The sequence below is a fragment of the Salvelinus namaycush genome, chromosome 31 (genome assembly GCF_016432855.1).
Source record: "Salvelinus namaycush isolate Seneca chromosome 31, SaNama_1.0, whole genome shotgun sequence".
NCBI lineage: Eukaryota > Metazoa > Chordata > Actinopteri > Salmoniformes > Salmonidae > Salvelinus > Salvelinus namaycush.
Genome location: NC_052337.1, coordinates 32398821 through 32426618, shown reverse-complemented (window position 1 = coordinate 32426618; position 27798 = coordinate 32398821). Strand labels below are relative to the sequence as shown.

Here is a 27798-nt window from a genome sequence, read left to right as displayed (position 1 = left end):
GGCTGCTTGATAGGCCTACAAGAGGCTTCCTCTGGGAGTAGCCTAGGCTAGCCTTTTTCTTTCCCCTGTATGTCTTCCATTCAGTTCGGTGGTAAGCAAGTGTCAAAAGCCAGAAACTACAAACATATTTATATACATCCCTGTGGTACACATATAATGGAAAACATCTAGTTTGTTACAAGTGTTATTGAATACCTGCAGATGCAGTAGGCCTATATCACACAAGTTTGCATAAAGCAGACTGTAATCGATGGAATTTCCATCAGCAAAAATGCTTTACTATAACAATGACAAAAGTAAACTGCCAAGTGTATGCATACCCTGTTATTTCAGCTTGTGAGCTATCAACAACTGCTTGTTTTTCAATTTCAGACATATTTTACTATATGTTTTTAAGGAGAGTGGCAAACTGACAGCTCTGCTTGTAGGACCTACTACTAAATAATACAAAAACAGACATGCAATAGCAGAGGTGTAGTCTCAAAGACAGCAAGCACCAATTCATCATGGCTGACTTTCGAAAGAACCCCCAAAAACATTTCTAAATATCACCTTTGGTCTAATACAGGAAGACAACATTTAAATGCAATACAACAAGTGATATGTTTGTTCATAGTCACAAAATGATAGAAGACAGACATAAATATAACAGACATTTATTTACATTAACACACCAAGGCACATGCAAAGGTTATTCACTACTACAAACTGCTAGTCTAACACAAGTGGAGGAAATAAGTAGTGTTGTTTAATGAAACGGTAGAACATGGTACTAAAACTACACAGAAATTAGTGTGGTCATTAAATATATCAGAAATTGTGTGTGATCATAAAAACTTTCCAAAAAGCACAATCATCACTCAGGAGGGACACCTGTATGTTACCTGATTCTCACAATATGATGATTTGGAAATTCACAAATCCTCCAGATGGTCAGTGTATAACACAGACAGTCTTGAGATACAGCAGTTGAAGAGTTCAGGTAGTAAACCATACCCAAAGTGAGCCATAGTATCAAGGTTACCTCATAAGTTAACTTTGGATAGTGGTTGAACAGTGGTTGTAAAGTTTGCACAGTGATTGAGTAAAAACAAAAATGGATTGCAACATGACAATCACATTACTCTAGTGTTCCGATGATTCAGTGAGCTAGGAGTCAAGGAATGGAGGGAGTATAAAAACGTGATTGATAAAAGCATGTAATGTGTAAACGCATGCAACAATTTCCATGATCCATCATTCGTTTGAAGGATTATAGGCTAATCCTGTTCTCCCTTTGTGAAACACTTGAGCAGCTGGTGTTGCGTGAGTATAGTGAAATGGATTAGAAGGCCTTATATACAGTGGTATGTCCAGTTACAGTACCATACTTGTCTTTGTTTGCATATCAAGGTCATTTTCAGTAAAAAAGTCAAGCATTGCTCCAGATGCCCCTTTGGTCAATTCTCCATCATGCGCACACACACACTCCAGTTTCTTTTGTGGTTTAATTAAGAAAATGTACAGGTGTGTAACCAGCTTGTTCCGGTTCAAAAAGAAGTGCAGTCTCTGAAAGGAAAAGGACACCATTTTAAACCACCGTTCCAACCAGTCTGAACCGGTTTCATTCAATTCATTCAATCAAATTTAAACTAAAAATGGCTCCCATCTGTTTGCACTGGTCCCCATATGTTTTCCATTATTTTAAACTGGTCCCTACTAGTTTTAACTGGTCTCCTACTGATTCCCAGTGGTCTCCCCAGACAGATAGGCCATGCTGGTTTAGCCGTAGCCATCGTTCCACTCCATGACCTTGTCGTACTCGTGGATCTTCTGTTTAATGTGGGCCAGTTTGTTCTTCAGGTATTCACAGCGCTCCCTCTTCTCCTGGAACGTAGGATCCTAACAGCGAGAGAGAGAAGAGTAGCTTCAGATGTCTTGAATTTTCAAACCAACCAAACCAATCAGTTATCCTGCAATGTTCTGGCAAATCAAAATCCAGTTTAAAGAGTTACTGGTATATGCGTCATTGCATGGCAGAAAACCTCTTATGGGCTAAGCATAATGCATATGAATTAGCTCTGTGTCAAATGTCAAAAAGACCATGTAAGGCCAATAACATGCCACATGTAGAACTCTGGCATTCAAGCGTGGATAATTCTGATATTAAACAGCTTTGTGAGTTAGAGTGTGCCAGGAAGAAGAAGCTTAGTACTACTTCTTTATACAAGTTCAGCTTGTGTTTTCCCTGACCCCACTCCTTTTAAATAAAGAAGGATAGAGACTATCAGCACTGTGCTGAATATGAAGTGATGCCGTTTCCTCTAACTCTAGGTTTCGAGAAAACACAATGAGCCCATTCATGTGAGAAGGTTTGCAAGGAAATTCAATACTCCCTCATGCCGGAACAGAAGCACACACGTTATGTTCTTCTATCCTCGTCGGGACCGAAAATAAATTTCCTTAAAAAAAAAATATAAGATTTTCCCTAATCCTAATCTAACCCTAATTGTAACCCGAACCCCTGAATTTAAAATAACCAATGTCCCCACGAAGGAGAAGTTTCCTTGTTTTATTATCCTTGTGGGACTTTGTTATTTTAAGGACCCACAAGGATAGAAGAACCAACACACACACCCACACTTCCTCTCTCTGACCACTCATGCTTGATTCATCTTTCCCACAGTGGCAGTATAGATTAACAACCACTGGCACCCAGGTGACTTACTACACCCTGTCTGCTAATGGTGCTTCATTTACAAGGATAGGCTAGGTCTTTTAATCTGAATATAGGGCCAATTGGAGTTGGCAACTGTTACAATATGGGCAACTGAATTAGTGAATGGGTAGCTGAATGATTGAGAGAAAGGCAGGGGACAAACTCACATTTTTCTTCCTCTGGTACTCCTGAAGGATTTTGTTTACACGGTCATACTCCTGGTGAAAAAAAGATAATGCAAGATTGTAATGAGTTCAAAAATCAGGAAACTTCAGGAATCAAAAGTACAGTTTGATGACTTTGAGAGGAAGTGGAGGGTGGAGAAGTACAGGAGAGAGGAAATAGAGGGGGAGGATTCAAGGAAGTCTGAGGACGGGGGGGGGGGGTGAGGCAGAGCACCACAATGAGAGCAGAACAAACAACTATTTAGTGTTGATATTCTCAATATGGCTTCCTCTCATTGTCTCCATCGGCACTGATCTGAAAACATGCTAGGTGAAAGCAATATGGCTGACGTTTATAATGCTATTTCCTGTCACCTATCCAGTTCTTTTAATATCAGTGTTAATTCCAGCAGACAAAGAGAGAGGAAGACTCTTAGACCAAATAGATGCGAGCAATGAGAAAAGAACAAAAACAATAAACAGGAAGTGAATGTGTGATTGCGTAACAGCAGGACATAGCCAATCACCATCTGACTGTTGGGGTGCTGGGGTAGGGCACGCATCATGGCGTCCAGCTCGTCAAACTTCCTGGTGGTGGCCTGCACGTCAGCGTGGAGCTCCTTGTACTCAGAGTACTGGTCATTGAACACAGCCCGGTACTGGTCCCGCTCATCGACCGTACGGATGGTTGGGTACTTACTGCAGGGGGGAAGAGAGTAGGCAGCGGAGGAACAGATTCATTATTACAACACGAGAGGCAGAAAGAAAAGGGGGCTTCCTCCATGGCAGACAGTGTAACTTTACTTCCAACAACAGGTCTAGAAAGAACACAGAGTAGCCTACTTACTACAGTGAAACAGAGATCAGTCACACTTTACATAAATTAAATGTATTACTGCAAGGTATTCATATATTTACTTTACAAAATGTATATTTATTAAGGTATACAGTTATTGTTGTCAATGTAAATACAGTTACTACACCCTTTACTAATTAGAAACACAATTTCCCTGTCTTATTACTATTCAATGTAACCTAATATGTACATACCATGCAGAACTGGATAATTACATTCTGAGTACTAAAATAGTTGCAAGGCATTAGGGCAACTCAATGTAAAGTGTTAAACTTAAACAGGCTTAATGATTATAGGAGGGCTAAAAAACTAACAGGGTCATTGTTATGGGAGTGATAAAAACAACAAAGGATATTTACATCAGGAAGGCCGAAAATTCAACATTGTGCTCACTACGAGTGGCGAAAATGTGTGGGATCAAAAACAGCAAAGAAGCAATTTTTCTCCTGAACGCTTAGGATTTGCCCCCAAAATGTCCAGAGAAATAAAATTACAATTCCTGTCTAGACTGGTTAGGCAGAGCTTGAATTTGCATATGGCTCATGGTTTTTGTTTAGTGGGAAGTACAATCAGCCCACATGACATTCTACTTACAATACCGCCAGAGGACTCAGTAAGCGTTGCACATAACACATTCTACCTTTGTGCTAGATTGACTGTCCTTTTTTACACCCGCTTAACATTACAGGGCAGATATTTGTCCTAATAATTTTACATCCTGAGCATAATTCCATGCACCAATGAAATCTCTGTGCATTCCCTGAAAGCTTTCAAATAAACTCAATTCAGATTTGAACATGGTGCTTGAATTCTATCAATAAAACCCCTGTATCAACTACTCTCCCACTGCCCTGTGTGTGAAGGTGCCACTCACGCTATATAGTCAGGCATGATGACTGGTTTGGGGATGTGACCAGAAGGGATAGCTCCCTGTAGAACCTTCGGTGGCCCTGCCTTGGGTACCGCAGCCTGGATGGGAACCACAGTAGAACCCTGAATTGGCTCTGGAACCGGCATCTGGGAGAAAGAAGAACAAAGACAGAACCATAGAAATATGAAATATAGACCATGGTTGTACCTGGAGTATGTGTAACACTGTAAGGAGCTGATCAACACCATAGATTTCTTTCTTGGCATTAAGCCATAAATAAAAACATTAAGCTCAGCGGTAAATGCTTACCAAAGACCTCGCCGCAGGGAAATCTGTCGTATGCATCTGCGTAATAACAAAACAGAAGTTGTGCAAGTCTAAAATGACACTTCTGCAAAAAGAAATAGAGCTTATATTTTTGTAATATTAGACTGCATATACACTGAGTGTACAAATCATTATGAACACATTCCTAATATTGAGTTGCACCCCCCTTTTGCATTCCACAGAGATGCTGGGCCAGGTTGACTCCAATGCTTCCCACAGTTGTGTCCTTTGGGTGGTGGACCATTCTTGATGTACATGGGAAACTGTTGAGCATGAAAAACCCAGCAGCGTTGCAGTTCTTGATACAACCAGTGCGCCTGGCAGCTACTACCATGCCCTGTTCAAAGGCACTTAAATCTTTTGTCTTGGTCATTCACCCTCTGAATGGCACACATACACAATCCATGTCTCCATTGTCTCAAAGCTTAACAATCCTTCTTTAACATGCCTCCTCCCCTTCATCTAGACTGACTAAAGTGGATTTAACAAGTCACGTCAATAAGGGATCATAGCTTTCACCTGCATTCACCTAGTCAGTTTGTCGTGGAAAGATCAGGCGGTCTTAATATTTTGTACACTCAATGTATACAGCATACAGAAAGACAAGGTCACACTTGATTTGGAAAGTCCATCTGTAGATGCTGTACAGATGGTCAAACTATCTGTTGCTAAGCAAGGTTAAGTTTAGTTCTAAAATAAGGGTTCAGGTTAGTTCTCGAAAAAGGGTTAGGGTTAGAAGATAGTTTAAATGTTACTGAGTCTGTAGAGCATCTACAGATGGACTATCCAAATAAAATGTTAACAAAAACTATTGCTCCAATCTTTTCATAACTACAACAGATTTTCTTCCTCACATGAGAACTGAATGAAAGCGATAGAACAAGTGGTACCTGAGCTGCCTAGCAATTAACATAGAACATAGCAAGCTACCATGGCAACCCCCATCCACTAATGAACAATGTTCTCTCAATGGAGCATCACGCAGTGTGAACGTGCACAGCTTTATTTTCATTGCCAAGCTTGCATCAACTGTTGGATTTTCTGATTCAGACACCAATGAAAGCAAATAATATGTATTCACAGAGTACATTATTTGTGTTAGTTACCTGCAACTTACATTTCTGTGAGGATGTGTAACTTTCTTCTCAGTCCTAACTTTTAACCCAACCCCGTGCCTCAGGCACACACCCAATCTCACCTCCAGGCCGTACTTTTCCCGGTACATGCGTGCCTGCTCGTGCCTCCACAACTTCAGACACACAATGGCCCCGATCAGGTAGATCACCATGGTGACGAACAGAAAGATGATGGCGGCTGTCTGTCCGGCCTCGGTGCGGCAAAAAGCCCCATTGATGCCATTGTTGAAGATGGGAAGGGAGCAGAGACCGCCCCGCGTGGTGTCTCTGACGTAGACTACAGCTAATAATGATAGTAGTATGGTCATTTAGTAAATACTTTTATCCAACGTGTCAACACAGTTACTGTATATTATTATAAAATGTATGGCCCATGCTGAAGTCAACCACAACACTGGTGTTACAAGTATCATGCTATAACCAGCTAAGCAGTTGGAAGAACCACAAATAATAGTAACCATCATCATAGTTTGCATTGACATAGCATTGCATTCTCTCTCTAAAGTGTGTAGTTCACGTCCCACCCACCTGCAGCCATGTAGAGCACGGCCATGGCAAGGTTTATAGTAAACTCTGTTAGTGGCCACCAGGAGGAATCCAGTAGGATGGTGCGGTAGTACATAGTCATCCCGATCACCAACAATATCACAGTCACTATCCAGGCCAGCCCCGCCACAACTAACACAAACGGAGTCTGAGGACCCGAGTAGTAGGACCCTCCGGTGCCCGCTCCGTACATCCCCCCTCCGTAGCCTCCATATGCACTTCCAGGCGAGGAGTAGCCAAACATGTTGAACCACTCGTTGTCCTTGTGCACATAGGCGCACACGCAGGCGAACACCGCTGCACCCAGCAGCAGCTCCACGCATCCCAGAATCCTCAGCAGGCCTGCCCAGGACTTCATGTAGCCGTAGCGCTCGTGGTACTCTTCCACCCGCTCGCTGTAGGTGAGCGCCGTGTGGAGTGTGCGTCCCGAAATTGACTCTTGGTGGTCGCCCACTCCCAGGAGCTCCTTGCGGGAGTTGTAGCTGCTTCCCCCTGACCCCCCATAGGGGTCCCGGTAGGATCTGGGCAGGGAGGGCGAGTGTGGGGGCGAGCAGCGCACCCCGCTACTGGTGCTGTTGTTGTTGTTAGAGGAGGAGGAGGAGGCAGGCATGGGGCAGGGCTTGCTGCTGCGGAGACTGGTCCCTCGGAAGAAGCTCTTCCACGAGTCAGGGATGAAACGGTGGACCGGTTTGATGTCGAGGGCAGGGTCTAGTTCGAGGTGTGGATCTGGGTCAGGGTCTGGGTTGTCCTCACTGACGCTGGGGTCATACTCGGGCCCCACAGGGGGCTGGTCGGGCAGGGGAGGGGGCGGAAGGGGATCAGAGCTCAGGGCTAGTTCGGTGCTCCGCTGGTACCTCAGGGGTTGAAGGTCAAAGGGGTCGTTTCGGCATAGGGAGCCTGGCGGGACCTGGTCGTAATGGGGTTCATGACGGACACGCTCAGTGCGGCCGCAGGGACCTCCTCCAGAGGTCATGGGGAAAGAGATGAGCCCTGCACACACATACCCGCACACGAGTACACACACACACAAAAGTTATAGTGCCCTTTTCAAAACAGCTAAATATCAAAACTTTTTATATTTCACAAAAGTATTAAAAATCTTTTAGGATTGGCATGATGATGAAATAAGTACAGCAAGAAGAGATTACAAGAGCACAATAAATGAGGAAAGCAGAAGCAGGAAATGTGTCAAAACAATCAGAAATCCCAGATCCCAAACTTAAAAAACAGGCACACCACTGATAACGTCAACCAAACATGCACAATGTAATGGTAAACCAAACCATAGATACCAGCCCAAAACTATATGCTGACCCAAGCACCATAGAAAACTAACACTAAACCATAGGTCATCAAGAATGGTAGAGAACTGGAGTACCTTAGGGTGTTTTCACACTTGGTCCCTTTCAGCCTTTTTCTTTTGCGGTTTGCTTAATTTTTTAAGCAGTGTGCAGTGTGAACACTCCAAAGAAAACTCAGACCCCTCAAAAGATCCCCAGAAGCGAACCGAACTGAGACCATTCTTAAGAGGTGATCTGAGTTCGGTTTGCTTGAATTCCGTCGTCCAGTTCCCATTTTTAGGACAAAGTGAACGCAACACTCCCCAGGTTCATGTGTCATTATTCCCGCACCACACACTAGACTACTGCAACACCGTTTCCCCTGCCCTAAACCCTCACATTGGTCCCACAAAAGAGAGAATATGATGATGTTCAGGTTCCCCCCCCAAAAAAGATGGCTTGTCCTGCTCTTTGTAAAAAATCCAGAGCGCCAGATCCAGATGTTGGAGAAATATCTTGGTTCCTTTCTAAACATGCAAAGAGGACAAAATAGTTGAAGTGAACTGAGTTATTTAGCACTTTAAAGAGGACTGCGATCAGTTCTTTTAAAGAGGACAATATGTGAAAACACCCTAAAAGTACCAATGAATGAGTGCAAGTTGAGTCAGGAACACATTTTTGTGCCACAACTAAATAAGGAGGTGGGCAAATAGGCTAGCCTACATTGGACTATTGAGTACTGGAGTCATTTCCCTTACGAAAAAAAGATTGCAGTCAGAGTGCAGTTTTTTTTACACTGCTGCTACTCGCTGTTTATTATCTATGCATAGTCCCTTTACAAATTACCTCAACTAACCTGTACCCCTGCACATTGACTCGGTAGCAGTACACCCTGTATATAGCCTCGTTATTGTTATGTAATTTTCTTCTGTTACTTTTTGATTTTATATTATTTTTTTACTTTGCATTATTTAGTTAATATTTTCTTAACTCTATTTCTTGAACTGCATTGTTGGTTAAGGGCTTGTAAGTAAGCATTTCACAGTAAGGTCTACACCTGTTGTATTTGGCACAGGTGACAAATAACATTTGATTTGAGTTAGAGTGCAGTACAACTGCTGCAAATACTGCGTCCAAAATACCACAGTCGACTGCAGTTACTGCACTTTTACTGCAGTTTCAAAACTGCAATCTTTTTTTGTAAGGGTTGGATAGTCAGCGAAGTGTTGCTTTAATTACTAGCAGTAGTGACACAAAAATATATTATTGATGATCATCAGCCAGCATGCCATCTTCAATTGGAGAGGATAAATGATGTTATTAGATGATGATAAATGAACATACTGTGTTGGAATACCTCTTTCACACGCAGTCACTCAGCACGACTTACATTGGCTTGCAGGTCAGAGTGCAAACCTTGTCTGGACATACAGATCATACATACATCCAGGAATCACCTGCAGACACAAAGATGAGTCTTTGGGTTTATACACACATTAAATGGATACACATTCTACAATGTAATTGACTAAAAATGCAAGTCTCCAAAATCATATAGGTGGTAAAAGAAAAGAGTAGCCCGGGGCTAAAGCACTATATCATTATAGCCTACTGATAAAACAAATAAAACAATGCATTTTAATTGTTCAAAATGCATTTTGAATTGCCCTGCAATTTGTTAAAGCAAACCATTCAAAATATCTATAACACTATTAACAAACACATAAGAGTATTTCACAGGTGAAGTAAAACAACCATTGAAAGACAGGAATAATTAGGCCTACCATGCGAATCCTTATATTATTGCTTATTACACTATCACTTGACTTGAAACAAAATATAACTTAATACAGTAACGTTAACGTTAACGTTATATTGTATCCAGCACCCCTGACTCAGTTGTTTCAAAGGGCACGTTCGCTGTCATGGCACTTCAGTCTACCTTTTCAGTGTCTGTGAATGTTGGATTTAGTTTTGTCGCATTTAATAATAAAGACAAGTTTATAACCTACTTGGACGTAATAGTGGATTGTGCATTTGGTAAGGCTATCGGCAATAGGCTATCCGAATGCAGTCGCGACGAATTAGAAACTTGGCACCATTCTCCGGCAACACTGGAGTGAAAAGTAGCTTTTGAATATGTTATGGTAAAGCTATAGGCTTCTGTCTACGTGGTCATTTACAAAAATTGTGATTATTAGAGTGCGTTGTTGAAATAGTTTGGGCTTACCTTTGCCCCTGCTAAATTAGCTTGTTTTCTCCAGTAGTTTTTCTCCCAGTTTTTTCCCTTGCAGCTCAGAGGTTGTTTTCCACTAGATAGCGCAGACTTTAACCACGTGACAAGCCCATCCCTGGGAGTGACGTCAGTCGAAAAAGTACGATCTACCTGTAGCATCGCGCCAAGAAGTGAGCCCGATTTAGCTGTCCCGGCACACCGCTTGACCCATTTATTAGTCCTAAAGTGCACTGTCCTCCCACTGGCCAGGTCAGATCAGCCAAATCGAGCGCACCTGCAATTAGACTAGAGGACTGTGTGGAAATAAGATCACACTAGGGAAGTGATACTGATGACTAATTTATGACTGGATATCGAAAGTGTAGGCACACAGCCTAGAGGTAGCCTATCACTGTTTATCTCTCTCTTTTTTCTTTCCTTTAATTCTCACAGTCTCTCTCTCTCTCTTCCTCTCTCTCTCTCTGCAGGGATGTTGTGATTCCCTATGGTCAAATAAACTGACAAAGGACACTTTATAATGAATACAGCAGAGTACAACACAACCCAGTAGAAGATCTGTTACTGATTAAACATAATCCCTGATGCGATAGTCTGGGTATCCGATTGTTTCTAAACTCAACAGTAAAACATCACAATGTTGTCTTGCCTTATGTTTAGCAAGTTTGGAAAGACAACAGCAAATTGGCTAAAGCAGAAAAAGACCGGAACCCAGACCAATGGTGTTATGTGCAATTCATAAGAACCAGGTTGCAGCAGGGATAGGCCGTTAAACAGCAACAGGTTGTCTGAAGGAGCCTGTCTGCCTCACACACACACACACACACACAAGATGTTCACTGTACCCTGCAATCACACCTGCAACCCTGTGCACGTGACTATCAAACACTGAAAAAAACCTTCACCTCACTGATGTTAAAGGACCTCCTGACAGTGGTCACAGGGATCACGACATCATTATGCATCTGTGTCGTGGTTGTGAAAATACTGTATCACTTACCGATTTCATTGCTATCATCCACACATCAAATACATTAAGTCAAGCGCACCTGCAGGTATTCATTGCAGATGGAGTAGCAGAGATTTAACAAGTACAGAACTTACACAATTGAAAAGTGCAGAACATCCATTAGATGACCACCAGGGGGCAGACATGCTGTACAAAAGAATAAGAGGTTGTATATTATACATTATAGAGCATTTTAAATATGTGAATATTGAGAGTAACGAGCATTTTCTCAGGCTAATCTGACACACATGACTAGAACAGTCATGTCATATAAATGTATCTTTTCACCCACAGTGAGCCCATACCCAACTAAAACATTTTCCGTCAAGATAGAACTGCCAAAGGGGGATGAGTTGCAATCTACTGCAGAGATAGCCTGCAAAGTTCTGTCATACTTTCCAGGTCTATGCCCAAACAGTTCGAACTTCTAATTTTAAAAATGAATCTCTCCAGAAATAAGTCTCTCACTGTTGCCGCCTGTTATAGACCCCCCTCAGCTCCCAGCTGTGCCCTGGACACCATATGTGAATTGATTGCCCCTCATCTATCTTCAGAGTTCGTTCTGTTAGGTGACCTAAACTGGGATATGCTTAACACCCCGGCAGTCCTACAAACTAAGCTAGATGCCCTCAATCTCACACAAATAATCAAGGAACCCACCAGGTACAACCCTAAATCCGTAAACATGGGCACCCTCATAGATATTATCCTGACCAATTTGCCCTCCAAATACACCTCTGTTGTTTTCAATCAGGATCTCAGCGATCACTGCCTCATTGCCTGTATCTGCTATGGGTCCGCGGTCAAATGACCACCCCTCATCACCGTCAAACGCTCCCTAAAACAATTCTGCGAGCAGGCCTTTCTAATCTACCTGGCCCGGGTATCCTGGAAGGATATTGACCTCATCCCGTCAGTCGAGGATGCCTGGTCGTTCTTGAAAAGTAATTTCCTCACCATCTTAAATAAGTATGCCCCTTTCAAAAAATTTAGAACTAAGAACAGATATAGCCCTTGGTTCACTCCAGACCTGACTGCCCTTGACCAGCACAAAAACATCTTGTGGCGGACTGCAATTGCATCGAATAGTCCCCACGATATGCAGCTGTTCAGGGAAGTCAGGTACCAATACACGCAGTCAGTCAGGAAAGCAAAGGCTAGCTTTTTAACAGAAATTTGCATCCTGTAGCTCTAACTCCAAAAAGTTTTGGGGCACTGTAAAGTCCATGCAGAACAAGAGCACCTCCTCCCAACTGCCCACTGCTCTGAGGCTAGGTAACACGGTCACCACCGATAAATCCATGATAATCGAAAATTTCAATAAGCATTTCTCTACGGCTGGCCATGCTTTCCTCCTGGCTACCCCAACCCCGGTCAACAACTCCGCCCCCCCGCCCCCCGCAGCTTCTTGCCCGAGCCTCCCCAGCTTCTCCTTCTCCTTCACCCAAATCCAGATAGCAGATGTTCTGAAAGAGCTGCAAAACCTGGACCCGTACAAATCAGCTGTGCTAGACAATCTGGACCCTCTCTTTCTAAAACTATCTGCCGCCATTGTTGCAACTCCTATTACCAGTCTGTTCAACCTCTCTTTCGTATTGTACGAGATCCCTAAAGATTGGAAAACTGCCACGGTCATCCCCCTCTTCAAAGGGGGTGACACTCTAGACCCAAACTGTTATAGACCTATATCCATCCTGCCCTGCCTCTCTAAAGTCTTCGAAAGCCAAGTTAATAAACAGATCACTGACAATTTCGAATCCCACCGTACCTTCTCCGCTGTGCAATCCGATTTCCGAGCTCGTCACTGGTGCACCTCAGCCACGCTCAAGGTACTAAACAATATCAGAACTGCCATCGATAAAAAACAGTACTGTGCAGCCGTCTTCATCGACCTGGCCAAGGCTTTCGACTCTGTCAATCACCGTATTCTTATCGGCAGACTCAATAGGTCTTGGTTTCTCAAATGACTGCCTCGCCTGATTCACCAACTACTTCTCAGATAGAGTTCAGTGTGTCAATTCAGTGTGCCTGTTGTCCAGACCTCTGGCAGTCTCTATGGTGGTACCACAGGGTTCAATTCTCGGGCCGACTCTTTTCTCTGTATATATCAATGATGTCGCCCTTGCTGCGGGTGATTCCCTGATCCACCTCTACGCAGACAACACCATTCTGTACACATCTGGCCCTTCTTTGGACACTGTGTTAACTAAGCTCCAAACAAGCTTCAATGCCATACAACACTCCTTCCGTGGCCTCCAACTGCTCTTAAACACTAGTTAAACCAAACGCATGCTCTTCAACCATTAGCTGCCCGCACCCGCCCGCCCGACTAGCATCACTACCCTGGACGGTTCTGACCTAGAATATGTGGACAACTACAAATACCTAGGTGTCTGGCTAGACTTTAAACTCTCCTTCCAGACTCATATTAAACATCTCCAATCCAAAATCAAATCTAGAATCGGCTTTCTACTTCGCAACAAAGCCTCCTTCACTCATGCCGCAAAACTTACCCTAGTAAATCTGACTATCCTACCAATCCTCGACTTCGGCGATGTCGTTTACAAAATAGCTTCCAATACTCTACTCAGCAAACTGGATGCAGTCTATCACAGTGCCATCCGTTTTGTTACCAAAGCCCCTTATACCACCCACCACTACGACCTGTATGCTCTAGTCGGCTGGCCCTCGCTACATATTCGTCACCAGACCCACTGGCTCCAGGTCATCTATAAGTCTATGCTAGGTAAAGCTCCGCCTTATCTCAGCTCACTGGTCACGATAACAACACCCACCCGTAGCACGCGCTCCAGCAGGTATATCTCACTGGTCATCCCCAAAGCCAACACCACCTTTGGCCGCCTTTCCTTACAGTTCTCTGCTGCCAGTGACTGGAACAAATTGCAAAAAACGCTGAAGCTGGAGACTTATATTTCCCTCACTAACTTTAAACATCAGCTATCTGAGCAGCTAACCCATCGCTGCAGCTGTACATAGTTAATCTGTGAATAGCCCACTCAATCTACCTACCTCATCCCCATATTGTTTTTATTTACTTTCTGCTCTTTTGTACACCAGTATCTCTACTTGCACACCATCATCTGCTCATTTTTCACTCCAGTGTTAATCTGCTAAATTGTAATTACTTCGCTACTATGGCCTATTTATTGCCTACCTCCTCACGCCATTTGCACACACTGTATATAGACTTTTTTTTCTTCTGCTTTGCTTTATCTTGGCCAGGTCGCAGTTGTAAATTAGAACTTGTTCTAAACTAGTTTGCCTGGTTAAATAAAGGTGAAATAAAAAATAAAAAATAAATAAATTCCTGAAGTGTTGAACTGTTGCACCATCTACAGCCATCATGGTTATTATTTTACCCTGCTGGTCATCTATAAACATTTACACGTCTTGAAAAACGATCTGGCATTAATGACCTCATGTACTCTTAAATCTCCAACTGGTTCAGCCAGAAGAGGACTGACCACCCCTAGGCGCCTGGTTCCTCTCTAGGTTTCTTCTTAGCACAGCAGGTCTGTGGCACCTTAATTTGGGAGAATGGGTTCATGGTAATGACTGGAGCGAAATTAGTGGAATGGTATCAATTATATCCAGGGGCGCAACATGTCCCCCCACAATCTGAAATTGCATTTTTGCCCCCGAGGCAATGATGTGCTTAAATAAAAAAGTTATCTCCCCCACTTCTAAAACCAAAGTTGCCCCGTGATTATATCAAACACATTGTTTGATTTTATTTACATTGTTTGATGCCATTCCATTTGCTCCGTTTCAGCCATTATTATGAGCCATTCTCCCCTCAGCAGCCTCCACTGCTTCTTAGGTTTCTGCCTTCTAGGGAGTTTTTCTTAGCCACTGTGCTTCTGCATCTGCATTGCTTGCTCTTTGGGATTTAAAGCTAGGTATCTGTAAAGCACAACTGCTAAATAAAATACATTTGATTTGACTGATAACGTTTGTGTTTACCATTTTACAAACAAATGATTACAGTGGTGGAAACAAAAGTAAAAGTAGTGTACCTTTAATGACATAGATTCATACCCAACATTAGACCAAGAAAAGGCGATGGGGTGAGACATGAAGACCGTACTTTAATTAACTTTAATATACATAACAATAGACAACTTGAATCACATGAGAAAATGTATGAAGAATTCCAAAATGATAAGAGGGGGAAAGCAGAGCATGTTTTTTAGTATTGTACTATAAAACAAATACTACAAGGGATCCAATACATCCCTAATGTGATTAAATATTACAGATTTTATAGTAGCATACAATAACTTAACAAACTCTAACAATAACTTAAAATAAATAACACTAATATACTAATATCTGCCTTGGGGCTGCTTGTCCTATAAAGAATATCTTTCATTTTAGTTTTTTGTTTGTTTATCAAACCTAGAAAATATACTGAACAAAAATATAAACGCAACATGTAAAGTGTTGGTGCATGTTTCATGAGCTGAAATAAAAGATCCCCGAAATTTTACAGACACACAAAAGCTTATTTCTCTCAAATCTTGTGTCAAAATTTGTTTAATTCCCTTAGTGAACATTTCTCCTTGGCCAATATAATACATCCACATGACAAGTGTGGCATATGAAGAAGCTGATTAAACAGCATGATCATTACACAGGTGCACCTTATGCTGGGGACAATAAAAGGCCACTCAAAAATGTGAAGTTTTGTCACACAACACAATGCCACAGATGTCTCTTACATGCTGAATGCAGGAATGTCCACCAGAGCTGTTGCCAGAGAATGAAATGTTAATTTCTCTACCATAAACCGCCTCCAACATAATTTTAGAGAATTTGGCAGTACATCCAACTGGCCTCACAACCGCAGACCAAGTGTAACCTCGCCAGCCCAGGACTTCCACATCTGGCTTCTCCACCTGCAGGATTGTCTGAGACCAGCCACCCAGACAGCTGATGAAACTGTGTCTGTAATAAAGCCCTTTTGTGGGGAAAAACTCATTCTGATTCCCCAGTGGGTGAGCCTGGCTCCCAAGTGGGTGGGCCTATGCTCTCCCAGGCCCACCCATGGCCCATCAAATCAAATCAAATCCAAGTTTATTTGTCACGTGCCCCGAATACAACAGGTGTACAGGCCCAGACCTTGCAACAGGTGTAGACCTTACAGTGAAATGCTTACTTACAGGTTCTAACCAAAAGTGCAAAAAAGGTATTAGGTGAACAATAGGTAAGTAAAGAAATAAAACAACAGTAAAACATCCATAGATTAGGGCCTAATGAATTTATTTCAATTGACTAATTTCCTTATATGAACTGTAACTCAGTAAAATCTTTGAAATTGTTGTATGTTGCTTTTATATTTTTGTTCAGAATAGAATTGTTAAGTAGTCTTCTCATGTTCATTTAGTCCTAAGGCAAGGAACAATAGGGAGAAGTGTAAAGGATCTGTAACGTCCTGACCAGAGTTATTATGTGTTTTGCTTGTTTAGTGTTGGTCAGGACGTGAGCTGGGTGGGAATTCTATGTTGTGTGTCTAGTTTGTCTGTTTCTATGTCCAGCCTAATATGGTTCTCAATCAGAGGCAGATGGTAATCGTTGTCCCTGATTGAGAATCATATATAGGAGGCTTGTTTTGTGTTGGGATTTTGTGGGTGTTTGTTTCCTGTCTCTGTGGTTGCCTTCCGCCAGACAGGAGCAGCCAAAGCCTTCCGCCAGACAGGATCAGCCAGAGCCTTCCGCCAGACAGAATTACCCACCAATCTAGGACCAAGCGGCGTGTCAAGCGGCAACAGGACCCACCTACACAGGATTCATGGACATGGGAGGAGATACTGGATGGTAAGGGACCTTGGGCACAACCGGGAGAATATCGCCTCCCTCGTGAAGAGCTGGAGGCAGCTAAAGCCGAGAGGAGGCGATATGAGGAGGCAGCACGTAAGAGAGGCTGGAAGCCCGAGAGGCTCACCCAAAAATTTCTTGGGGGGGGGGCTAAAGGGGAGTGTGGCGAAGCCGGGTTGGATACCTGAGCCAACTCCCCGGGCTTACCGTGGAGTGAGAGGGCGTCGTACTGGTCAGACACCGTGTTATGCGGTAAAGCGCACGGTGTCCCCAGTACGCGTGCTTAGCCCAGTGCGGGCTATTCCACCTTGCCGCACTGGTAGGGCTAGGTTGGGCATCGAGCCGGGTGCCATGAAGCCGGCCCAACATATCTGGCCTCCAGTACGTCTCCTCGGGCCGGCGTACATGGCACCAGCCTTACAGGTGGTGTCCCCGGTTCGCCTGCATAGCCCAGTGCGGGCTATTCCACCTCGCCGCACTGGCAGGGCTACGGGGACCATTCAACCTGGTAAGGTTGGAGAGGCTCGGTGCTCAAGAGCGCGTGTCCTCCTTCACGGTCCGGTATATCCGGCGCCACCTTCCCGCCCCAGCCCAGTACCACCAGTGCCTACACCACGCACCAGGCTTCCAGTGCATCTCCAGAGCCCTGTTCCTCCTCCCCGCACTCGCCCTGAGGTGCGTGCCCTCAGCCCGGTACCTCCAGTTCCGGCACCACGCATCAGGCCTATAGTGCGTCTCAGCCGGCCAGAGTCTGCCGTCTGCCCAACGCCGTCTGAACTGTCCGTCTGCCCAACGCCGTCAGAGCTGGCCGTCTGCCAAGCGCCATCGGAGCCATCCGTCTCCCCAGCGCCATCTGAGCCATCCGTCTCCCCAGCGCCATCTGAGCCATCCGTCTCCCCAGCGCCATCTGAGCCATCCGTCTCCCTAGCGCCATCTGAGCCATCCGTCTCCCCAGCGCCGTCTGAGCCATCCGTCTGTCCCGAGCCGTTAGAGCCGCCCGTCTGTCCCGAGCCGTCAGAGCCGTTCGTCAGTCAGGAGCCGCTAGAGCCATTCGTCAGTCAGGATCTGCCAGGGCCGCCAACCAGACAGGATCTGCCAGAGCCGCCAACCAGACAGGATCTGCCAGAGCCGCCAACCAGACAGGATCTGCCAGAGCCGCCAACCAGACAAGATCTGCCGGAGCCGTCAGTCAGCCATGAGCGTCCAGAGCCGTCAGCCAGTCATGAGCTGCCCTACAGTCATGAGCTGCCCTACGGTCATGAGCTGCCCTACGGTCATGAGCTGCCCTACGGTCATGAGCTGCCCTACAGTCATGAGCTGCCCTACAGTCATGAGCTGTCCTACAGTCATGAGCTGCCCTACAGTCATGAGCTGCCCTACAGTCATGAGCTGCCCTACAGTCATGAGCTGCCCTACAGTCATGAGCTGCCCTACAGTCATGAGCTGCCCTACAGTCATGAGCTGCCACTCAGTCATGAGCTGCCACTCAGTCCGGAGCTGCCACTCAGTCCGGAGCTGCCACTAGTCCGGAGTTGCCCCTCTGTCCTGAGCTACCTCTCTGTCCTGAGCTACCTCTCTGTCCTGAGCTACCTCTCTGTCCTGAGCTACCTCTCTGTCCTGAGCTACCTCTCTGTCCTGAGCTACCTCCAAAATCATGTGGGGGCCTTGGGGAGGATTCTTAGGCTAAGGTCGTGGGCGAGGGTCGCCACTCAAAGGACGCTAAGGAGGGGGACAAAGACAGTGGTGGAGTGGTGTCCTCGTCCACCGCCGGAGCCGCCACCGCGGACAGATGCCCACCCAGACCCTCCTCTTGAGTTGTAGGGGTGCGTTCGGAGTCCGCACCTCAGGAGGGGGGTACTGTAACGTCCTGACCAGAGTTATTATGTGTTTTGCTTGTTTAGTGTTGGTCAGGACGTGAGCTGGGTGGGAATTCTATGTTGTGTGTCTAGTTTGTCTGTTTCTATGTCCAGCCTAATATGGTTCTAAAATAAAAATACACATGACATTTAAAAGAATGCATCAATCTACAGTGTACATAATATGCTGTACTTGATATTGAGCTGGTTATCCATCAGATGTGAAAATAATTCAAAAAGGTTTTGCAAACTCTTTTACATGAGGCTTTTAGTGCACAGTACCATGCTTTCCTACTCCTATTGTTGTTGTTCTTTTTATCATGGATTTTGTCTGGCAGTGACATTTGTTATTGCCTCACCGAGGACTATTTGGGACGAATGTCAAATCAGTGTCTGATATTTACTATTATAGTACAAAGAGTTACAGTTAATCATTATTATAAAAACGTAAACAGATAGATGCACGTCTGGCTGGAAACTGTTATCGGTAGCTATCGTTGAAGACATTTGATGGACATCACCAATTTATATTAGCACCATATCTCGGGTTCAAGGTAAGACCAAGATGCAGACTGTAGAAGTAACAATGTTTATTGTAGCAAAAGGGGCAGGTAAAGACAGGTCAAGGCAGGCAGGGGTCGAAAATCCAGGGTAAGGCAAAGGTACAGGACGGTAGGCGGACTCAGGGTCAGGGGCAGGCAGGGTTCAGTAATCCAGAGGTGGAGCAAAGGTACAGGACGGCAGGCAGGCTCAGGGTCAGGCAGAGAGGTCAGGCGGGCAGGTACAGGGTCAGGACAGGCAAAGGTCAAAAACCAGGAGGACGAGGAAAGAGAGGCTGGGAAACGATAGGCGCTGCCAGGAAAAACGCTGGTAAGCTTGAACTAACAAGACCAACTGGCAACAAACAGACAGAGAACACAGGTATAAATACACAGGGGATAATAGGGAAGATGGGTGACACCTGGAGGGGGGTGGAGACAAGCACAAGGACAGGTGAAACAGATCAGGGCGTGACACACCAGTCAAATTCCAATGTATAGTCCTGCAAACACTTTCACTTGTAACTTCCAACTGAAAGCAACATTGCAATGATTGTATTGGCTGTCTGTCTACCTATATTTTTTATCTATCTACCCCCAACGATTTAATTTGTTGGGTACGTTCGATGTTTGTCCGAAATCAGCAAAAAAGATCAACAAAAAAGGCAAACATCGACTTTGATCAAGTGCTTCAGTGTTTGTGTACTACCTTAATCTCGTAGCAATTTTCAGTATTATATAATGATTTAAAGAGCAGACAAATAACAAGTCACAACTCCAAAGTCCAGTGAGCAGCAGACCAGGTCAGACCACGTCCTTTAACTCCTACCCTGTTTCAACCTAAACTGGATCCTGCCCTGAGTTGGTGTGAATTGGAGTTGGATCTCTATAGCCCTCTATGAGGGTGGAGTGTAGACTGACTGATCAATCGACTGGTGTATTGAAAAGGAGAGCTATTAGGATGTACTGGTTTAGCCTAGTCGCCAGATTTGAACGTGTTTTAGCCAACCCCTCTTACTTCCCTTGCCATCCCATACATTCAGTATAACAACAAATACGACAGAGTTGGCTAAAGCATAAACCAATCTGGCAACCGGGCTGGTACTGGTTAGGCCTTCTTCAGAGCCCTGCGCAGGTCAGTGTAGAAGTTGATGAGGGTGCTGGCCATGGCTGTGTCCACGGCAGACTGGGGGATCATACCCCGGAGGTCTGTCTGAATGTACCCTGTCAGGAGGCTCTGGGCTGCGGTGGTGGTGCTGTCTGGGGTGGGCACACAGAACCAGCCACATGGGTGGTTGAAGCCCCGAACATAACTCTGGTGCTGCTCCTCATGCTCCACACTGATACCTGGTGGAGACAGAAGTGGTCAGACAACTTCCTGGAGTGGCATTCCGGGTCTCGCTAAAATAAGTTGACCCTGCATATAGACCTTGTGGAAAGGAAAGATAAAAAATGTACTCCCTAAAGTTTAGAACAATTTCAATGTTTCAGTTAAACACAACTTTTGGAAATTGAACAGAAAGAGAAACACCTACACAGACACAGAGCTATTACACACCTACACAGCGCTATTACACACAGACACAGAGCTATTACACACCTACACAGAGCTATTACACAGACACAGAGCTATTACACACAGACACAGAGCTATTACACACCTACACAGAGCTATTACACAGACACAGAGCTATTACACAGACAGAGTTATTACACAGATACATAACTATTACACAGACACAGAGTTATTACACACTCAGAACTATTAGACAGACACAGAGCTATTACATATACACAGAGCTATTACACAAACGTAGAACTATTACACAGACACAGAGCTATTACACAGATGCAGAACTATTACACAGACACAGAGCTATTACACAGACACGGAGCTATTACACAGACACAGAACTATTACACAGACACAGAGCTATTACACAGACACGGAGCTATTACACAGACACAGAACTATTACACAGACACAGAGCTATTACACAGACACATAACTATTACACAGACACAGAGCTAATACACACCTACACAGAGCTATTACACAGACACAGAGTTATTACACAGACACAGTTATTACACAGCTACATAACTATTACACAGACACAGAGCTATTACACACAGACACATAAATATTACACAGACACAGAGCTATTACACACCTACACAGAGCTATTACACAGACACAGAGCTATTACACAGACACAGAGCTATTACACAGACACAGAGCTATTACACAGACACAGAGTTATTACACAGACTCAGAACTATTACACACAAACACAGAGCTATTACACACAGACACAGAGCTATTACACAGACACAGAGCTATTACACACAGACACAGAGCTATTACACACCTACACAGAGTTATTACACAGACACAGAGTTATTACACAGATACATAACTATTACACAGACACAGAGCTATTACACACAGACACAGAGCTATTACACAGACACAGAGCTATTACACAGACACAGAGTTATTACACAGACTCAGAGTTATTACACAGATACATAACTATTACACAGACACAGAGCTATTACACAGATGCAGAACTATTACACAAACGCAGAACTATTACACAGACACAGAGCTATTACACAGACACGGAGCTATTACACAGACACAGAACTATTACACAGACACAGAGCTATTACACAGACACATAACTATTACACAGACATGAGCTATTACACAGACACAGAGCTATTACACAGACACATAACTATTACACAGACACAGAACTATTACACCTACACAGAGCTATTACACAGACACATAACTATTACACAGACACAGAGCTATTACACACCTACCCAGAGCTACTACACAGACACAGAGCTATTACACAGACACAGAGTTATTACACAGACTCAGAACTATTACACAGACACAGAGCTATTACACACCTACACAGAGCTATTACACAGACACATAACTATTACACAGACACAGAGCTATTACACAGACACATAACTATTACACAGACACAGAGCTATTACACACATACACAGAGCTATTACACAGACACAGAGCTATTACACAGACACAGAGCTATTACACAGATGCAGAACTATTACACAAACGCAGAACTATTACACAGACACAGAGTTATTACACAGACTCAGAACTATTACACAGACACAGAGCTATTACATATACACAGAGTTATTACACAAACGTAGAACTATTACACAGACACAGAGCTATTACACAGATGCAGAACTATTACACAGACACAGAGCTATTACACAGACACAGAGCTATTACACAGACACAGAGCTATTACACAGACACAGAACTATTACACAGACACATAACTATTACACAGACACAAGCTATTACACAGACACAGAGCTATTACACAGACACATAACTATTACACAGACATAGAACTATTACACAGACACAGAGCTATTACACAGACACATAACTATTACACAGACACGGGCTATTACACAGACACAGAGCTATTACACAGAAAACATTTCCTGGATCACAGTCTTTAAATATCAAACCTGTGAGGCTGTTTGGGATTTAGCATTTTAGTTAGATACTAATACTGTAGTTAGAAGAAAGTAGTGAACACCAGACTCCTTACACACAACACTTTTGTATTCATTATGCTACCTTCCCTTGTGGTTCCATAACTGCACATTGCTACTCACCGCAGGACAATAGTCCATCCTGGTAGTCTGTGGTGTAGGAGAAATCAATAAACTCTCTGGGAGCTATGATGTTCCACAGCTGGCCTGCAGTAGTGTACCTCATCACACAACAGCCCTGCAGACAGACAGAGATAAACATTGATTCATTTGGGATTCATTTGGGATAACATGCTAACTGTGACAAAGCCCTCTTATATCACCTAATAAGAAGATGGAAAATCATTATTCTGACAAATTGAGTAATATTTAGGGCAGTGGGTCTACTTAAGTGTGGTAAAATAAGAATTACACAAATAAAAAACTGTGTGCAGTCTACATGTATCTTCATGAGAGAAATAAGATACTTTTGCCATTTGATCAAGTTATCAAAGAAAACTTAAGGGATGATGGGTTTACCTGATCAAGGGTCTCTATTATGTCCATTGCTGTCATCAAACTATCCCAGTCTAATCGATAAGGCCCAGGGCGTATGTAATCCACTATTCTATTGGGGTTATCGTCGACCATACCCTGGGCTTTATACCTGCAAGATAAAACCATCACACATCAGATCAGACAAATAAACCTTCCCACTGGGTACACATTGGTTGAATCAACGTTGTTTCCACGTCATTTCAATTAAATTATGTTGAACCAACGTGGAATAGACGTTTAATATATGTATGTGGCCAGTGGGTTCCTTTTTCTTTTCCATCAATAAAAGGGAATGCATTGACTGCAATATGGCTAAAACACAGAATATAGGCATGATATTTGTGATTTCATGCCCAGGGTCATTGCTGAAAGAAGGCCCATACTTACAGATAGCCATGAAACTCCTCTGATGACTTTCTCCATACCGTGACATCTTTCTACAATGTAAGATTACAAAAAACATCAAGATAGTGGAAACCCCATAGAAGCAGAAGAAACAGTCTGGTGCCAGCGCAGTTTTGCACAAACAAAATGAGCTTAGGAGGAATTGAAAGTGTAAGTGGTTGAAGATAGCATATGGTGTGTGGTATACATCGTTTCCAATCAATTAACTTTTGAGCCTACAGTATAGGAGGTGATTAAATAGACTGTGAAAATACTCTATCACCCACCGATTTCTTGGCTACCCTCCACTCATTCTCATCCAGGCTATGGTAAGACATGAGAGTGTTCTGCAGTCTGGCTGTCAAAGCACTGGGTTCTTGCAAGCTTCCCATTTTGATCCTATTCAAAACAACTTCAAACATCAATCCGCATTGTATATTATGAAACATAGGCCTATAGCAATTATGAGCAAATCTATATTCATGGCTTATTTAGCACAGCTCAATTACCAGAATATTGTACTCTTTTTAAAGCTGATATGCTCAATTCAAAAGAGAAAACAGCGGCACAGTTTGCCCGACCTTAAAAAGCCAGTTCCTTTTGGTGAAATCTGACACCCCAATACCGCACAGTTAAATCAGACAATTATCGCTCAGCTCACATAAGGTATTTCACCGAATAGTCCTTACCTTTGAATGGTGTTGCAATTTACGATAGTGGTTCAGTTTTCATGTATTTATAGTAGACACATCTGCAAACGGTGAGCGAAAATGTTGTCCCTGTATGCGAGGGCTCCTCTATCACCCAATCAGAAGTGTAGTCGTTTCCTGTGTTTGGTATGTTCCGTGTTCCTATTGGTCAGATGCTTTACTGTATATCGGACCATCGAGTGGGAGCAGTAGGCGAGTGTGGAGAGTTTATATGAACCTGCATGAATAGGTGCGCTCCTTTTGAAAGCTAATGTGTTAAACGGCACAGGTGGAACCAGGGATCTGTATAAACCCTGGATTGCTGATGCTATGTATTGGCCAATGGTCCATGCTATCTGTGGGACATCCCTACCCAATGAAGTTGAAATTGAAAATGGTTAAGGTAAGGGTTAAGGTTAGGATTAAGGTCAGGGTTAGGTAAGGTTTATGGTCATGGTTAGGGTAAGGGTAAGGGTTAAGGTTTAGGGTTTAGTTGCAAGGATTCTGGATTGCACCAAGGAGAGGATTTGCCAAACATTCTTTTTTTGTAAAAAAAAAATATATATTATTAACCCATGCACCACCACCCCTCTTCGGAGGTGTAACGGCGTTCCTCCTCCTCTTCATCCGAAGAGGAGGAGCAGGGATTGAACCAAAATGCAGCGTTTGAATTCGACATAATATTTATTTACAAAACGGAAAAACACGACAACACTTTAACAAACTACAAAACAATAAACGACGTAGACAGACCTGGACGACGAACTTACATGAAACACGAAGAACGCATGAACAGGAAAACTGACTACATAAAAGAACGAACGTACAAACAAACCGAGACAGTCCCGTGTGGCGCAACAAACACAGACACAGGAGACAACCACCCACAACAATCAATGTGAAAACACCTACCTTAATATGGCTCTCAATCAGAGGAAATGAAAACCACCTGCCTCCAATTGAGAGCCATATCAGGTCACCCTTTAAACCAACATAGAAACAGAAAACATAGACTGCCCACCCAAACTCACGTCCTGACCAACTAACACATACAAAAACTAACAGAAAACAGGTCAGGAACGTGACATAACCCCCCCCCTTAAGGTGCGAACTCCGGGCGCACCAGCACAAAGTTTAGGGGAGGGTCTGGGTGGGCATCTGACCACGGTGGTGGCTCAGGCTCTGGGCGAGGTCCCCACCCCACCATAGTCAATCCCAGCTTACGTTTCCCCCTACGAATGACCACCCTCCTATTCCACCCACTTAATTTTTTGGGTAACATCGAGACAAGGGGCAGCACCGGGATAAGGTAGCTCAGGACAGAGATATAGCACAGGACAGAGAGGTAGGTCAGGATAGAGAGGTAGCTCAGGATAGAGGGGCAACTCCGGACTGAAGGGCAGCTCCGGACAGAGAGACAGCTCTGGACTGAGGGGCAGTTCTGGATAAATGGCCGCTCTGGGCTGAGGGGTAGCTCATGACTGGCTGACGGCTCTGGACGCTCATGGCTGGCTGACGGCTCTGGACGCTCATGGCTGGCTGACGGCTCTGGACGCTCATGGCTGGCTGACGGCTCTGGACGCTCATGGCTGGCTGACGGCTCTGGACGCTCATGGCTGGCTGACGGCTCTGGACGCTCATGGCTGGCTGACGGCTCTGGACGCTCATGGCTGGCTGGCGGCTCTGGACGCTCATGGCTGGCTGGCGGCTCTGGACGCTCATGGCTGGCTGGCGGCTCTGGACGCTCATGGCTGGCTGGCGGCTCTGGACGCTCATGGCTCGCTAGCGGCTCTGGCAGATCCTGTCTGGTTGGCGGCTCTGGCAGATCCTGTCTGGTTGGCGGCTCTGGCAGATCCTGACTGACGAATGGCTCTAGCGGCTCCTGACTGACTAACGGCTCTAATGGCTCGGGACAGACGGATGGCTCAGACGGTACTGGGCAGACGGATGGCTCAGACGGCACTGGGCAGACGGATGGCTCAGACGGCACTGGGCAGACGGATGGCTCAGACGGCACTGGGCAGACGGATGGCTCAGACGGCACTGGGCAGACGGATGGCTCAGACGGCACTGGGCAGACGGATGGCTCAGACGGCACTGGGCAGACGGATGGCTCAGACGGCACTGGGCAGACGGATGGCTCAGACGGCACTGGGCAGACGGATGGCTCAGATGGCGCTGGGGAGACGGATGGCTCAGATGACGCTAGGGAGACGGATGGCTCTGGCCGGATGAGGCGCACTGTAGGCCTGGTGCGTGGTGCCGGAACTGGAGGCACCGGACTGGAGACACGCACTTCAAGCCTAGTGCAGGGAGCAGGGACAGGGCACACTGACCTCTCGAAGCGCACTATAGGCCTGGTGCGTGGTACCGGCACTGGTGGTACCGGGCTAAGGGCACGCACCTCAGGGCGAGTGCGGGGAGAAGGAACAGTGCGTACAGGGCTCTGGAGACGCACAGGTGGCTTAGTGCGTGGTGCCGGAACTGGAGGCACTGGGCTGGAGACACGCACCATAGGGAGAGTGCGTGGAGGAGGAACAGGGCTCTGGAAACGCACTGGAAGCCTGGTGCGTGGTGTAGGCACTGGTGGTACTGGGCTGGGGCGGGAAGGTGGCACCGGAAATACCGGACCGTGCAGGCGTACTGGCTCCCTTGAGCATTGAGCCTGCCCAACCTTACCTGGTTGAATGCTCCCCGTCGCCTGACCAGTGCGGGGAGGTGGAATAACCCGCACCGGGCTATGTAGGCGAACCGGGGACACCATGCGTAAGGCTGGTGCCATGTAAGCCGGCCCGAGGAGACGTACTGGTGGCCAGATATGTAGGGCCGGCTTCATGACATCCGGCTCAACGCTCAATCTAGCCCTACCAGTGCGGGGAGGTGGAATAACCCGCACCGGGCTATGCACACGTACAGGAGACACCGTGCGCTCTACTGCGTAACACGGTGTCTGCCCGTACTCCCGCTCTCCACGGTTAGCCTAGGAAGTGGGCGCAGGTCTCCTACCTGCCCTTGGCCCACTACCTCTTAGCCCCCCCCCCAAGAAATTTTTGGGGTTTCTTCTCGGGCTTCCTTGCTAGCCGCGTACCTTCATATCTCCGGTCTTGAGCTTGATTCTCCGGCTTCCAGCCACGTCTCCTTGCTGCCTCCTCATACCACCGCTCTTGGGCTCTCGCTGCCTCCATCTCCTCACGAGCGCGGCGATATTCCCCAATATGTGCCCAGTGTCCTTTTCCCTCCAAGACTTCTTCCCAAGTCCACGAGTCCTGAT

General features: G+C 45.1%; 2 protein-coding genes across 9 annotated transcripts; both read right to left on the bottom strand.

Moving 5' to 3' along the window:
• Positions 1 to 640: 640 nt before the first annotated feature.
• Positions 641 to 10220, bottom strand: marveld2a (MARVEL domain containing 2a). Of its 5 annotated transcripts, XR_005473038.1 has the most exons (10): positions 10109 to 10220; positions 9236 to 9335; positions 6581 to 7588; positions 6115 to 6335; positions 4899 to 4934; positions 4593 to 4735; positions 3390 to 3561; positions 2866 to 2916; positions 1700 to 1881; positions 641 to 1548 (listed from the first exon to the last, which is right to left on the bottom strand). XR_005473038.1 is itself a non-coding variant. In XM_038970454.1 (9 exons), the coding sequence occupies exons 3-9, from the start codon at positions 7569 to 7571 to the stop codon at positions 1762 to 1764; spliced, it is 1734 nt and encodes a 577-aa protein (XP_038826382.1). In that variant the 5' UTR covers positions 7572 to 7588; positions 9223 to 9335; positions 10109 to 10220; the 3' UTR covers positions 641 to 1761. The 5 variants fall into 5 exon arrangements, 4 of the variants coding, with proteins under 4 accessions (XP_038826382.1, XP_038826380.1, XP_038826383.1 ...); XM_038970454.1 differs by having other exon boundaries at positions 641 to 1881; positions 9223 to 9335; XM_038970452.1 differs by having other exon boundaries at positions 641 to 1881.
• A 9336-nt stretch (positions 10221 to 19556) lies between these two features.
• On the bottom strand, positions 19557 to 24701 carry stard4 (StAR-related lipid transfer (START) domain containing 4). 4 transcript variants are annotated; one of them, XM_038970885.1, is made up of 7 exons: positions 24528 to 24701; positions 24126 to 24237; positions 23842 to 23891; positions 23437 to 23563; positions 23041 to 23155; positions 20554 to 20700; positions 19557 to 19708 (listed from the first exon to the last, which is right to left on the bottom strand). In XM_038970885.1, the coding sequence occupies exons 2-7, from the start codon at positions 24228 to 24230 to the stop codon at positions 19620 to 19622; spliced, it is 633 nt and encodes a 210-aa protein (XP_038826813.1). In that variant the 5' UTR covers positions 24231 to 24237; positions 24528 to 24701; the 3' UTR covers positions 19557 to 19619. The 4 variants fall into 4 exon arrangements, with proteins under 4 accessions (XP_038826813.1, XP_038826814.1, XP_038826812.1 ...); XM_038970886.1 differs by having other exon boundaries at positions 19580 to 19708; positions 20577 to 20700; positions 24528 to 24694; XM_038970884.1 differs by having other exon boundaries at positions 19590 to 20700; positions 24126 to 24250; positions 24528 to 24699.
• Between the last annotated feature and the right edge of the window lie 3097 nt (positions 24702 to 27798).